Below are 14,370 nucleotides of genomic sequence, written 5' to 3' on the forward strand. Positions count from 1 at the left end.
AGAGACATATGCTTAACAGTGTGCATAGACTATGAAGCAAAGTGCAAGACATCATCTCTGCCGAGAAGATTCTGCTGAGCAAACTAAACTGCAAAGTAATTGAGTGCCAAAACAAAGCTCTGTCTAAGTGCATGCCACAATCAATGAGGAAAATACTGTGGGTTAGAGAAGAGGCAGGTTAGGCTAGCTCAGAAATAGAAGGCCAAGGGAGATGGCTCAGTAGGCCACACAGCCATGAGGACTTCAGTCAGGATCACCAGCACCTACATAAAAGATAAGCAAGCTAGTGACCTGTCTATAATCTCAGCCCTTTCAGGAGGTCAAGACATGGGGGCTGGCTGTCCAGACCAACTGAATTGGTTCAATAAATAAAGTGGAGAATAATCAAGAAAGATACCTGATATCAACAGGGACTTCTACATACATGTGTACCTGTACCACCACATACATTTCCACACATGCAAACAAGCATACACATATGAATAAACATGTATAAGTGTAACAAATTGACAGAATATGATGTTCTGAGGTTGGGGTCTTTTCCGTGTGTGCGTGCACACAGATGTGTAGATAAGGACCTCCTGTGTAATCCAGCCTGGCCTCAAACTCATCTTCTTGCCTCAGCCTCCTGAGTGCTAAGAAGCCAGGGGTGCCACTGCACCTGACTTTCTCCTAGAGTTTCTGAACAAAAGTAGAAATGCAAAAATGATGCTAGACTACATATTTTCACACAATGAAAGCTTTTCATTGAAATAAATGATACTAGACGGATTCCTGTTTTTATGTGTGTGAAGTGATTTGTGCCAACACTTTGCTAGAGGGGACACTGGCTATTGGAAGGTATGTAGAAGTGCAGAAGCTAAGTGTGGTTTTAAGACAGCTTCTAGGATCAAGTCAGATGTCTGGGTTTATCTGCCTTCTACAGTAAGTTAAGAGGCTTCTCAAAGGGTAAGGTCCAGTTTTTTGTGTGTCCATATCAACAGCAGCTTAGCACAGGGTCTGGCCCTTAGTAGGAACTCATTAATATGTCACATACTGAACCTGCTTTGTTTTCTCTCCTGCTGGTAGGAAATTGCCTTCCCCCAGTGGCCATTTTGAGTACAGAGGGTTATTTTAAGATATTCTCAAGAGAGAACACTAGAAACTGCTGTTGAGTGTAAAAGGAGGGGAGAGCCAAGTGACAAAGGGGAGGGTAGAAAATTCCAAGTGAAGGGGGTGGAGGGAGGATGGGATGGAGTGACTTCTCTCCTTTTGAACATGGTACTTCTTTCTTCACACTGTCCTCATCTGTAAGAGAATGTTCAGTGAGGCACAGCCTTATTCCTGTCATCCTGGGGCACTTAGGAGTAGTGTCATGAATTTGGGGCTGGCCTGGGATACATAGTAGGTTCCAGGCCAGCCTGAACTACAGAGGAAGACCCTTTCTCTCTAAAAACAATAACAAAAGAACAAAACCATAGAATTGGGACCCTATTGTCTTAAAAAATCACAGAAATTATATTTTGGACAAAATCATTGTTTTTAGCCATTTGTTGCCATGATCTTTATTATACTGAAACCTAGTGTGGAGGATTCATTCTTGGTAGTGAAGGTTTGAAATTGGCCCCGTTCCATCCTCATTGCTAAGCTTTCTGCTCTCCCTTCCAGTGTTTGATAAAGAAGGGAATCTGTACAGCCAGTGCTCACTTTAGACTTGCAGAAGACACATTCTCTGAATTCTTCAAGACAACTGGTTTCTAGAATAGAAATTTTACTGGTGACCTTTAGTGTAATACCTAAGCAGAAATAAGTCTAGTTGACTTTGTGGTGAGTGCAGAGAAATATGAGATTATTTGTGCTTTAAATTTTATTCTTGTTTATTGTGATTATTGTATGCCTGTATTGTGTTTGAGGGGGGAGGGTTATTCAAATGTGCCATTGTGTGCACGTAGAGGTCAGACAACAGCTCCATAGAGTAGATTTTAGTTGTTTCCTTCCACCTTGAATGGGTTCCCAGATCTGAGGTGGTCAAGCTTCTGTGGCAAGTGCTTTACTTCCAGAGTCATCTCTGAGGCCACTTTATTGTGTGTTAAATGAATGGATCTGTGCTTCTGTTTCTAATGGTAACGTATATAGACTTAACTAGCCATGTGTGCTTTGGGCAATATTCAGGGGTTGCGGTGTGTCAGATATGGTATTTTTCACATATGTACTTAAAATGATGAAAGATGAGCGTGTTAGATGTGTAAGAGCCACTCCAAAGAAGAGTGTCCAAGTTGTAATGCTGTAGACAGACCTTCAGTTGGGGTCCATTCTTTCCAGTCTTTTTAACACAACACATACTGCAGCTGAATCTATACTGATGGCTTCCCTGTTTCTCTAATGATAAGATGGTCTCAATTTGCAAAATTGTGCATTTCTTCCTGGTTTTAGGATTTACACAATGAAGGACATCGAGAGTTTTACTTAGGCAGCTTAAGTATACATGAAACCATGGACTACATACATTTCAAGCCATGGTTTCAAAATGACTGCTGAAAGCTTTTTTTAATACTAGAATTATGTAAATGATTTATTCTCTTTTATAGGAGTTTCAGAAGGCTTTTTAGTAAATAAATGCATCTCAACATAGATGTTTTTAGAGCAGAAATTGAGCCCAGGGTCTCATATAATAATCTAGGCAAGCTCTGTATCTCCGATTGTTTACAAATACATCCAGTCTGTGCAACACTGACAAGAAAAGGAAAAGAATCAGGAGTTGGAAGGTGTGTTTTGGGCTGCGGTGTAGCTCAGGCACTTGTCTGCCATGAACAAGGTCCCGTTTCCAGCATGGCAAAGAGAATGTGAGCTTGAATGATTATAATAGTGATTCTGCTGATATTGATAGATGAGCCTCTGAGCCACTCCCCTACATAGTATTACATATGTAGTAATACTACATAGTAATAGTGATAGTAATTTATGTGTGTACATGATGGACCTTCTGTCAGGTTAGTGGAATGCAGATTTGAGTGATTTCTTAATGATGCAAAGTGATTTTCAAATGAGCAGAAGGAAAGCAAAACAAAACAAAACAAAACAACACAAGACTACTACCAGCAAGTTATTTCGAGAGAACTTATGGCTCAGTAAATAAGGACTTTATTTTTTTCCCTGGTAAAAACTGAGTAGATTCCAGATTTGGACTGAAGTTTTTCTTGTCACTCCTTAGGAAGGCAAGACTGAAACATTTGCTCACTTCACTCCAGATTGTATAAATATATGCCTTTGCCTTTTGTTTAACACTGTTACAGAACTGTAGACGAGCATGCAGTGGGGCCTTGCTGTTACTTGAAGGACTAGTGAAATTTTATTCATTGCAATGTAGGTTTCCGGGGTTATAAAAAGTCTTTGTAGGCTTATCATTATACAGACTAAAAGGGTAAATCACAAAGATGAAGTCCATTTTTGCTTCCTTCTTTTGTTTCTTTTCCGTTCTTTTTTTTTTTTTTTTTTTTTGAGACAGAATCTCTCTATTTATCTCTGGCTGGCCTGGACTCATTAGGATAAGGCTGGACTCAAACTCAGAGATCCACTTGCTTCTCCCTTCCAAGTGATGGGATTAAGGGCATGATCAGCTTTTATTTTTTTAATATTTAATTTAAAATATTTTATTGAATATTCATACATACATACAGTGTATTTTGATCAAACTCACCCCCCCCCATGAAAACTCTGTAAATGTAGTAAGATGTTTTTCTTTGGTAAGCATACAAGTCTAATGATAGAATGATTTTTTAAAAAATTAAAACAAACTTAATAAAGATTATAGTCTAGATGGCTGGGGAGAACTACTATTAAATCCATAATTCTAACCTTTTCCTTGTCTTCAATAACTTAATCCCACTGGAAAGGGAAAAGTAGGGTTTCAGTTACCTCTCCTTTTTTCCACAGGCCTAGCTCTTCTGTTACAGCAGTGGTTCTGAACCCTCCTAATGCTGCGGCCCTTTAATACAGTTCCTCATGTTATGATGACCCCCAACCATAAAATTATCTTTGTTGCTACTTCATAGCTGTAATTTTGCTACTGTTAGGAATTATAATATAAATATCTGGTATGCAAGATATCTAATATGTGACCCCCAAAGGGGTTTCGACCCCCAAATTGAGAACCATTGTGTTGCAGTAAGCATTGTGGTACTCAGAACAGTTACTCTAATTTTTCTAATATCCTGCATCTCGTGACAAAGGAAACAGAAATGACGACTCACAACCTTAGGTTGAATCAGTTTGAAATGAAAAGTAAAACCTTTTCTTAAAATGGAGCATGCAAATGTGACCTTTAAAATGTGGGGAAACTGTAGCTTTCATTTTTACAAGGCATACAGTTTACATCTAAACACATGATTCATTTTTTATATTGACATGACATGAAAAAGCCAAACGAAGAATTTCTTTTTTGTCATTTTGCTAAGTTGCTTGAAGCAGGTATGTGTGAAATTACTATACAGAGATGTTAGTAGATGTTAATTCAACAGGTTACACATTGAATTTGGACTAGTTTTAATATATCTTAGTTTAATTAACTTTGCAATATTGAGGATTGAATCCAGGACCATTTGCATACTAGGAAAATGCTCTACCACTGGCTTATATCCCAACCCTCCTTTTTAGCTTTTTTTTTTTCAAGGTCTTAGTATATAGCCTGGGGTGACCTGGAATTCACTATGTAGATCAGACTGGCATTGAACTCAGAATTCTGCCTGATTTTGCCTTCTGAGTTCTGGGATTAAAGGGATGCACCACCATACCCAGCTCATAAACAAAACTGTGGAAATTATACATACTAATGAGGTTGTGTAGTATTAAAAATGCATATATTATACAGTGTTTAAATCACATTAAACATATTTTTCTCTTCAAATGTCATTTCTTTGTGGCGAAGATTTAATATGTCTTTAATATTTTTAGATTTATTTTATTATTTTTTTTGTGTATGAGTGTTTTTGTCACACGCAAGTCTGGTGCCCAAGGAAATGGTGAGCATCAATGAAGGTGCTGGGTCATTTGCAAGAACAAATACTGTTAACCACTGAGCCAACTGTCTAGCCTCAATTTACTACATCTTAAATCTTTGTTCAGTTTCTATCACTACAAGTTAAATAAATTCACTTAAATAAAAAAACATCCTTATTAGAAATTATTAACAAATATTCTTTAAACAATTAATGTGTATTATTTAAAATAACATGTCAACACATGGTTCTAAGTGAGTCTGAATACCTCAAAGTTCATTGCATAATGAATGCTCAGATGCCTACCGTGGGCAGTGAACAAATTACAGCTTTTCCTTGGCTCTGATGCTAGCAGTTCACAACTGAATCTTGCTGGAAGGGAAATGTAGAGTAGTCCTTTTTCCTTTTACTTCTCTTAGAGATGAAGTTTGGTTCACAGGCCTAGGTGTTCTATTCTGGGAGGCTCCGTGCCTTTGAATAGTCCCAGAGGTAAAAATAGATCATGGTATGTTCAATGAAAGAAAATGATAGGCAGGTAGGTAGTGGAATAATCTAAGTTCAAGACCTTGCACATTCATATCCTTTTGTATTTCTGAGTGGGAAAGAGACTGCTTGAGAGAAAAAGAATGAGTCTTTTACAGGCACAGACCTGGGGTTGACTCTTGACTCTGAAGATTTATTTAGCCTGTTAGGTCCAGAATTTCCTCAACTGTAATATGGGAGAATCAATTATGCCTATTTCATAGGTAGTTAGAAGCATTGCATTGGTAAATATACAGAAAGCACTTAGCAAGTTCCTGCTGTATAGAAAAAGCTCAGGACCTACTGTCACTTGATGGCTGCTGAGCAAGTTTTCTTCAGGGACATAGGCCCTGAGAAGCCATTCCATGCTTTAGAAGATGGTCCAATACCCATGCACATATAGGCATCACCAAATGGACCCAATGGAAGTTAAGAGATGAAGTAAGGGAGATAGGAGAAGAATTGAAAGGAGAAAATAAATGTGGACTTCATCACATCACACCTTATATGCTATTATTATTATTATTATTATTATTATTATTAATGATAATAATACTCTTACTATACCATGTTTTGATTTCTCATCTTTATTGGCCCTGTTCCTTGTAACATGACCTTTAGGCTGGGGCCTTTTTATCAATGGTTAGAGCACTTAACTGTCTAACTGAATTCCACAAAGTTTACCCTCTGAAAGCTCACCCTTTCATGCCCTATGGGCAGGATGAAGCATCTCAAGGTCTTAGCTTGCTATAGCAAAGCTGGAACGTAATACACTCTTTGGACTGTGTATCTGGCCCAGAGAGGGCACATTAATGCTCATATTTTCTCCACTTTATTTACCCAGCAAATAGAGCATATTCACTAAATCACTCATAGGCTTTTAAATATATTATTTTTGTTTGACTTTTGGAAGACATACAGATATAAATGATATGGTACTATATCTTTGGAATTCTTACCTACAGCAGGAAAGAGTGTGTTGGTGCATGTGCTTGATGTTCACATGTGTTTGATATATGTCTGGATGCAGACATATGTAGGGAAAAGGTTTCTCTTATTAAAGCACTTTTATGTTCTTATTACTTCAACACCCCCGCCCCTTTGGCTTATTGAGACAAGGTTTCTCTGTGCAGCTCTGGCTGTCCTGAAACTCACTGTATAAACCAGCTGGCCTCGAACTCACAGAGATCTGTCTGCCTCTGCCTCCTGGATACTGGGATTAAAGACATGAGACACTACCACCGGAACAATTCCCTTTCTGTGAAATAGTGAACCTTCACTACACAGAACAGAATTTCCCTCTTCTGGGAGTCTGACAGTAACATTTATTTTTGTTTCTTACAAAGGAAAAGGCCAAGTTAGTTGAACCCCTGGACTATGAGAATGTTATCACCCAACGGAAAACACAGATTTACAGCGATCCCCTCAGAGATCTGCTTATGTTCCCCATGGAAGACATATCTGTGAGTTCACATGTTCTTTTTAAAAGAATGGGCACTTTATTTTCCAAGCCAGTTCTTACAGCAACAATGTGATTTGATTTCTAGCTCTCAGTGATTGGTCGTCAGCTCAGAACAGTGCAGTCCACTGTACCAGAAGATGCTGAAAAGAGGGCCCAGAGCCTATTTGTCAAAGAGGTAAGGGGCTCAATATCCAGCCAAAGAACTTTGATTCATTATTCACTGTTATTTTTGTTTTTATTTTTTATTAGTGTCTGTGTGTCTTTGAGAGAGAGAGAGTGTGTTAGTTACTTAGTTTATGTGTACCACGTGTGTGAAGGTGTCCCCCAGGCCAGAAAAGGCCTTTGAATTCCCTGAAACTAGAGTTACAGATAGTAACTATGATAGATAGATAGATAGATAGATAGATAGATAGATAGATAGATAGATAGATGGATGTGCATATGTGTTTATGTATGTAATACATCTATGAAGTTCAAATTTAGTTTATACACTATTAAAATATTTTTTACTTTTTTATAATTGGGAAATTAAATTACTAAACCTAACCTGAGTAACAAATCTGTATGTAAGTCAAAAGCTTACACATTTATAAGTAGTGTATGGGGTGTTGTTGTTTGTTTGTTTGTTTGTTTGTTATATTTTTCTTTTAGATTTCAGTACTTTGTCATGTACTTGAAGTGAGAGTTTTCAGAAGGACATATGAATTAGGGTCTGTCTTTGTCAGTTGGGCTAGAGCAGTGGTTCTCAACCTTCCTAATGCTGTGACCTTTTAATACAATTCCTCATGTTCTGGTGACCCCCCAACCATAAAATTATTTTTATTGCTACTTCACAACTATAATTTTGCTACTTTTATGAATTGTAACGCAACCTTCTGTATAGTCTGATGGTGTTAGGTGACCCCCAGTGAGAGGGTCATTTTACACCATCATACTTGATCCCAAGCCAAGATCCCTATACCAACATTACTCAATTAATTAAAACAATTCTGTGGGTATTTCACCAGACTTTGGCTTTTGTGCTTGAGACTTGAACTTGAGATTGACTTTAGATTTACAATCCTACATTCTCTGCTCTCTGGATGCTGGGGGTTACAGGTGTGTGCCACCATGGTCAGCTCTCCCAAACATTTAAAAATATATTTCTTTGTGTTCTTTCTCTGTTTGAAATGGATGATTCCCTACTTTGTTCCAGTGTATTAAAACCTACAGCACAGATTGGCATGTGGTGAACTATAAGTATGAAGATTTCTCTGGGGACTTTCGGATGCTGCCATGGTAAGCTTAGAAGTTAAAGGAAATAGAATTATTATTTTTATTATTATTGTTATTATTATTATTACCACCATCATTAATATCATGGTTATTATTTGGCTTTTTAGAAAATGCTTCTGAAACTCTTGTTATGATTTACAATAAGTCAGACCTCAAACAGCAGCATTTTTGGTTCATGCAGTATTTTGGCCAGTCAAATATGTTTTGATTTTGCTCGTTGACACTCTTCCCAGTGTGAGCTCATATAGTTTGACACATCCATATTGACTACAGAATAATCTTTAGTTCATTCTGGAAAATATAGAGACAGTTTTCCCAGTGGTTTCAGTGAAGAAGTTAGAAACTATTTAGATCAGTTTGACACCTGCTGATAGCCCATGGATGAGAGTGGGGTATAATCTCAGTGAAGTTGAAGGACTGTCATGAGGACACAGACCCAGCAGTCATGGTTCAAGTTGTCTTTCTGCTCTTTCCTAGTGGGCTAGGTTTGAACCACCCAATCAACCTGTTTGAGCTCTCCTGTCACCCCCATTTCTCCGCTGCATGACAGCTGGTCTCACAGCATCTCATCTAGGAAATATGAAGGGTGGGGGGAACGGGACATATTTGCGTAGTCCTCTGTAGCTTTCAAAAACATTTTCCTAGGAAAGAAGCTACTAACATTAACAGTCCAGGTTCCCAAAGCAAACAAAAAGGAGAGCCCAAATGACACAGTGTTGCTTTCTGACCCGTGGAAAGATAAAGTTCTGCCACTGCTGACAGCCCTGGCAGACGTTCCTTAGCAACCTGTGCTCTGCTTGACTCCTATCTGGTCTCTGTTTTATCTTTGCAGCTGGCTGCATATGTGGGAGTCCATCTATACAAATAAGGCAGGGGCGAGGAGGTAGCTTAGTCAGGAGTTTTTGCTTTAGTGGAAATCAAACAAGCAAACAGAAGAGGCTTTGCATGTTTACCCAGGAATAAGGCCTGTGCTTGAAAAGAAGAGAGCATTTTTCCATCTCTTGCCTTGCTTTTTTTTTTCCCAAAGAATGAAGTTGACTTCAGGTTTTGTTTGTTGGTGATGCTTATAGGTTATACTCAGTGTCTAAATTAAATTTTCTTGCACTTTCAGCAAGTCTCTGAGACCAGAAAAGATTCCTAATCATGTGTTTGAGATTGATGAAGACTGCGAGAAAGATGAGGTAATGACGGGGCTAACTGTGTGCCTTTCTTCAGGGGTCACTTCTGCCGAAAGGGAATTCCTTAAGGAAAGATCAATGATGCTGGAACAAGTGGCTATGTGTATCTGTGTCCACCTTTCTAACCAATGAATGGTTTTTAATTAAAAAAAATGGTTGCACTTCAGTAACTACTGAGTGCCTACTGTGTTTATACCGTTGGGCCTTTCATCTATCTATGGTCAATATTTTAAATATTTATGAAAAGTGATAACTTCATGTTTAATTAGGAAATGGGAACAGGTCTAGTTCTGTGTCTGCTAAATGTTGACTAAATAAATGGTTGGATGACCTCTATTTTCCTGATGGCTTTTATTCTTTTCCAGGATTCATCTTCTTTATGTTCTCAGAAGGGTGGTGTGATAAAGCAAGGATGGCTGCATAAAGCAAATGTAAATAGCACCATCACAGTAACCATGAAGGTAGGAAATAGTTATATTACTCCATCATTTAAGTGTATTGACATACATAATGAACCTGGAGAAATGTTTATTTTCTAATCAACCCTCATAGAATCTTTTGTTTTAAGATTAACATGTAGAATAGTAGATTTCATTATGGATTTTTTAAAATACATATGTCATTATACTTTGTTTTCATTTGTTTTCCCCTACCAAAAGTCATTAATGAAAGAATCTTAAGGGATACATGGAATTTTAAAATTCCAACCTCAGAACAGATTTAGAAATGTTACCCTTTAAAGACATATTATGAAGCTCTTGATGTCTGAAGGAAGTTGCCAGTTGAATGAAGGAAATAGCTTTGCAAAAATAGGCATTAGAGGTTGCTATGTGGAAATGGATTTAATGAGTGAATTTGGCTCTTATTAAATACTAGTGACTGGGGACATTTATTGACATCTAAGATGGGCAAGTCCATTGTGTTCAGTAGCTTCATAATTATATTATAAACATTCCACATTAAGTCCTATGTAAAATAGTGCCTTGGGGTGGTCAAACCTGTTTGGAAAATGAAATGGTTTGACTAGATAGTGAATTTGTGTAAGGCAATTGTGGGGTCAAAACCAAGAACAGTGAAAGGCTTTTGTTTGGGAGGCAGTGAAGAGCCATTAAAATCCAGAGGAAGAATAAACGAGTTTCTTGAGGATTCTCGGCAGAAATTATTCCGTGATACCAAATATAACTGTTCTTTCAGATATTCACTCTAAGATCATGTGGCTTCCTGAGTATGATTCACAGTTCCATTAAGTATTGAAAGTCATTCTAGCTTTCAAATAGTCTGAAAACAGAAACCATGGATGTCTACCAAAGGAAGACTCAAATTCAATCTTAATTTAATATTTTGCCTACTGCTTTTCCTTTAGTGGCCATATCCTGTTCTCACTTTCATTTTCTGGCCCCGAAGATAATGAATCCAAATTGTAGGATGTTTCCTATGTATATGTTATATCGAGGCATGGGATTTTTATACATGTGAGAGAATTATTTCAAATCCATTTACTAGGGGATCAACGTATCTCATATTCTGCATTTAATCTGCATGGCAGCCCTATGTGATAGGCACTATTATTATTATTCCTAGTTTCCAGATATGGTAAAATAGACAGAGAAATCTGATGGCTAAATAGATCTCTAGGGCTTGGGCTATGGCTTAGAGAGGAAGGTGCTTGCTGTGCAACATGGGGGCCTGAGTTTAGATCCCCAATAGCAATATAAACAAAAACCCTGGCTGACTACCTTCATCTTGGTTCGCTGAGACATCCAGGCCAGCAAGGTAAATAAAAAGGGAGCTCCAGCTTTACTGAGTGACCTTGTCTTGAAAACTAAGGTGGAAAATGGTAATGGGAGACAATGGCCACCTCTAGCTTCTGCATGTGAATGCTCAGGTGAATATACCAGGACACACATTTGCACATGCATGTGTGTGTATCCCACCCATACAAATATATAAAAACTAAATAAACAGAGCTCCGAGTTTTCAGGAGTGCAATTTCATCCTATGCAATCTATTCTCTTGGCCAGTACATTGTCATCCTCACTAGCTGAGTGCCACATTGCATGTCCTGTCAGTCTTCAGATTCAGAAACACACGTGTGGAGGTTATATCTCTGTGCAGACTCTCAGAAAATGGTTCTGAGTTTTTATGCTTTTAAGAAGGTACATAATGTATGTATGTATGAATGTATGTATAGGTTACAATGTAAACTTTCAATACATATATAATACATAATAAACAATGAATAGATTTGGGTAATTAGCACATATATTAGCCTAAATATTTATCACCATTGCATGAATGCATGTGTATGTTCATACATGTGTGTGCTCCTGCATGTTCTTGTATGTGTGTGGGGGGCATTTAAAATAATCTTTACTAGCTCTTTTAAGATACATGATTAGTGGTTGCCATCTGTAGTCTACTGAGCTGTAGAAATTATTCCCCTCATCTGACTCTATACCCTTGCATGCTATAGATTAGACTCCATTCCTTTCCCCTAACATTAACTATTAAACTATTTTACATCTACCTTAAGTTTATCACAGAGCTAAGGAAATAAGCTGTATGCCATGCTGGATTCTTAAGACATTAGTAAGAAATAAATATTTACTAAGCAATTCAGAAGACTGTTTTAAATTATTTCTCAAATAACACTGAATTACCATTTACTAACTATGGTTCAACTTCTCAAGAAAACATTTTAGGTTAAAAAAAAACTCCAGTTGCCTGTAAAACAGTTCATGTTTTATATCTTCTTTCATAATTTTTAAATTATACACCACTGTGGTAGCAAGACTAATGAATCCCGAAAGATGTTCGTGTCCTAATCCCTAGAACCTGTAAATGTTTGCTTACATGACAAAAGGGAATTCAAGTTGCTAATAAGCCGATAGGGAGACGATTTGGAATTACCCAGGCAGGCCCAGAATAAGCACAAAGCTCCTGGTACATGGATGATGGAGGGAGGCAGGAAAGGAGAGTTGGAGGAAAAGATGTGAACAGAAGCCATAGAGGGATGCTATGTGGCTAATTTTGAAGATGGAGAAAGGAGTTACAAGCCCAAAGATGATGGACATCGTCTTGAAGCAAAAAGAAAGCAAGGGGGGTGGAAATGGACCTTTTCCTACCTGTATTTTAGCCTTGTGAGATCAGGCACACTATTAACCTACTGAACTATAATGGAATAAATCTGTGTTGTTTTAAGCCACCAAGTTTGGAGTAATTTATTATAACCCTAGAAAACGAATACAGTCAGCCAAAGATTGATTGTCCAGCTTGGCTGTTATCTCTGAGGTTGAAAACTCCCACACTTATAGAGACCAGGGAGGAGCCATAAATTCATGGAGTAAAAGGGTAAGTCTAAGGTAACCTGGAGACCACATGGGTGAGGTAAAAGAGGCCAGCTGTTGCTTTTTGCCAGCTAACCAGGGTCTTGTCCTGCTGAGCTAGGTTCTTTGCTTTGTCTCTTTATTTCCATCTGCTTGCTATGTAGCTGAGGATGAACATGAATTTCTGGTCCTCCTGCCTCTACCTTCATGGACAGAACCCAGGCCTTCATGATGCTAGTTATATACTCTATCAAATGAGTTGCATCCCCCAAATAGGTTGTTTCTTCCTAAAACCCCCAGCCTGAGGGCATTGTCCTTGCAACTGTAGGTGCCCTGTCACAGTGTGGGAAGAAGCTCTTCTCAAGTCTACATTCCTTCCGGCTTAATGAGAAGCTAAGTGCCCACGGCTCAGGAGAGCAGCCAGCCCAGCTCTTGCAGTCAGGAGGGGCAGAGGTATAACTAAGTCAGAGGCTCACAGAATTAGAGGTGTGCTGGAAGGAAAGCTTCTGTTTGTTTCTAGTGTGTGACTCTTCCAAATAAAGACTGCTAATCAATTACATAGGAAAATGGAAGATCATTCCAGTGTGAGGTTATCTGAATGAATTTCCCTGCACTCGAGGCAGGTTTATCCTGGGAATAGCCAGAGTTTCCTGCATGCTGGGGGCCTCTTTCTGAACTGGTTAAAAAGTAAGAGAAAGTTTAGCAACCACCACCACAGAACTGGCCCCCAGAGACTCTTTTCTTATCAGAAAATCCATGCTTTAACAATCCTTGCTAACTCCCAGCAAGCCAGGAAACTGCTGCAGAAGGGCCTAGGTATTCATCACGACTCATTGGTAAATAAAATCCCACAGAAGCCAAGCTTCTTTCTTTGTATTTTATCTGAGTCTCCATGATGGGCTGTGGCTTGACACCAGACTGTGTAGCCCCTTGTGCTTCTTCGACAAGTTATGTATTCAAAAGTTTTCAAATTCATTTTAAAACATACAAACAAAAATATCTGAATCTAAAATAATTCTGTTGGAGTAGCTGGGCCTGGTGGCACAGGCCATAATCCCAGCACTTGTAAGGTGGCAGCAGGTGGATAGATCTCAAGGTCAGACTGGAGGAATATACAAGGGAATGATGTTTCATACAACCAAATCAGGAGCTCTATGTAGATTCAGTTCTTTAAGATGTTTGAAATTATACACAGTAGCTTCAGCTTTTTTTTTCTGAGACAGGGTTTCTCTTTGTATTCCTAGAACTCACACTGTAGGTCAGGCTGGCCTCAAACTCGGAGATCCACTTGCCTCTCCCTCCCAAGCCCTAGGTTAAAAAAAGATCTCCTAGATCTTTGAACTGTCACAAATAAGAGAATCAAAGAGCAAGACAGAAAGGAAAAATTAGAATCATGAGTGAAGGTGTCAAAGAAAAATGTGAAAAGATCAGAAGATACCCAGTATAGTTCTGTTGATTTACAAAAGACTCAGAGACTAGTTATTTATGCGATCATTTGAGAAAGCAACCATGCAGCCTTATGCAATACCACCAACACCAGCCAATGCAAATTATGCCTGGACTACTTTCAAAAATTAAAACTACTGTTGTGACTGCCAGAACTCTGTCACAACATTCAAGTTGATTGTGATGGA

The 14,370-nt window shown here is 38.4% G+C and overlaps 1 protein-coding gene across 3 annotated transcripts in view; it reads left to right on the forward strand.

The window, feature by feature from the left end:
* Dock11 (dedicator of cytokinesis 11) overlaps positions 1–14,370 on the forward strand; it is a 183,121-nt gene that overhangs the window by 41,282 nt on the left and 127,469 nt on the right. For all 3 annotated transcript variants that reach the window (XM_017602037.3, XM_006257453.5, NM_001191760.1), the window contains exons 2-6: positions 6,842–6,958; positions 7,043–7,132; positions 8,153–8,235; positions 9,344–9,413; positions 9,776–9,871. In XM_017602037.3, the coding sequence (XP_017457526.1) occupies positions 6,842–6,958; positions 7,043–7,132; positions 8,153–8,235; positions 9,344–9,413; positions 9,776–9,871 (456 nt within the window). The remainder of the gene's footprint in view (positions 1–6,841; positions 6,959–7,042; positions 7,133–8,152; positions 8,236–9,343; positions 9,414–9,775; positions 9,872–14,370) is intronic.

Source organism: Rattus norvegicus, chromosome X (assembly GCF_036323735.1).
Source record: "Rattus norvegicus strain BN/NHsdMcwi chromosome X, GRCr8, whole genome shotgun sequence".
In the NCBI taxonomy this organism is placed as follows: Eukaryota; Metazoa; Chordata; class Mammalia; order Rodentia; family Muridae; genus Rattus; species Rattus norvegicus.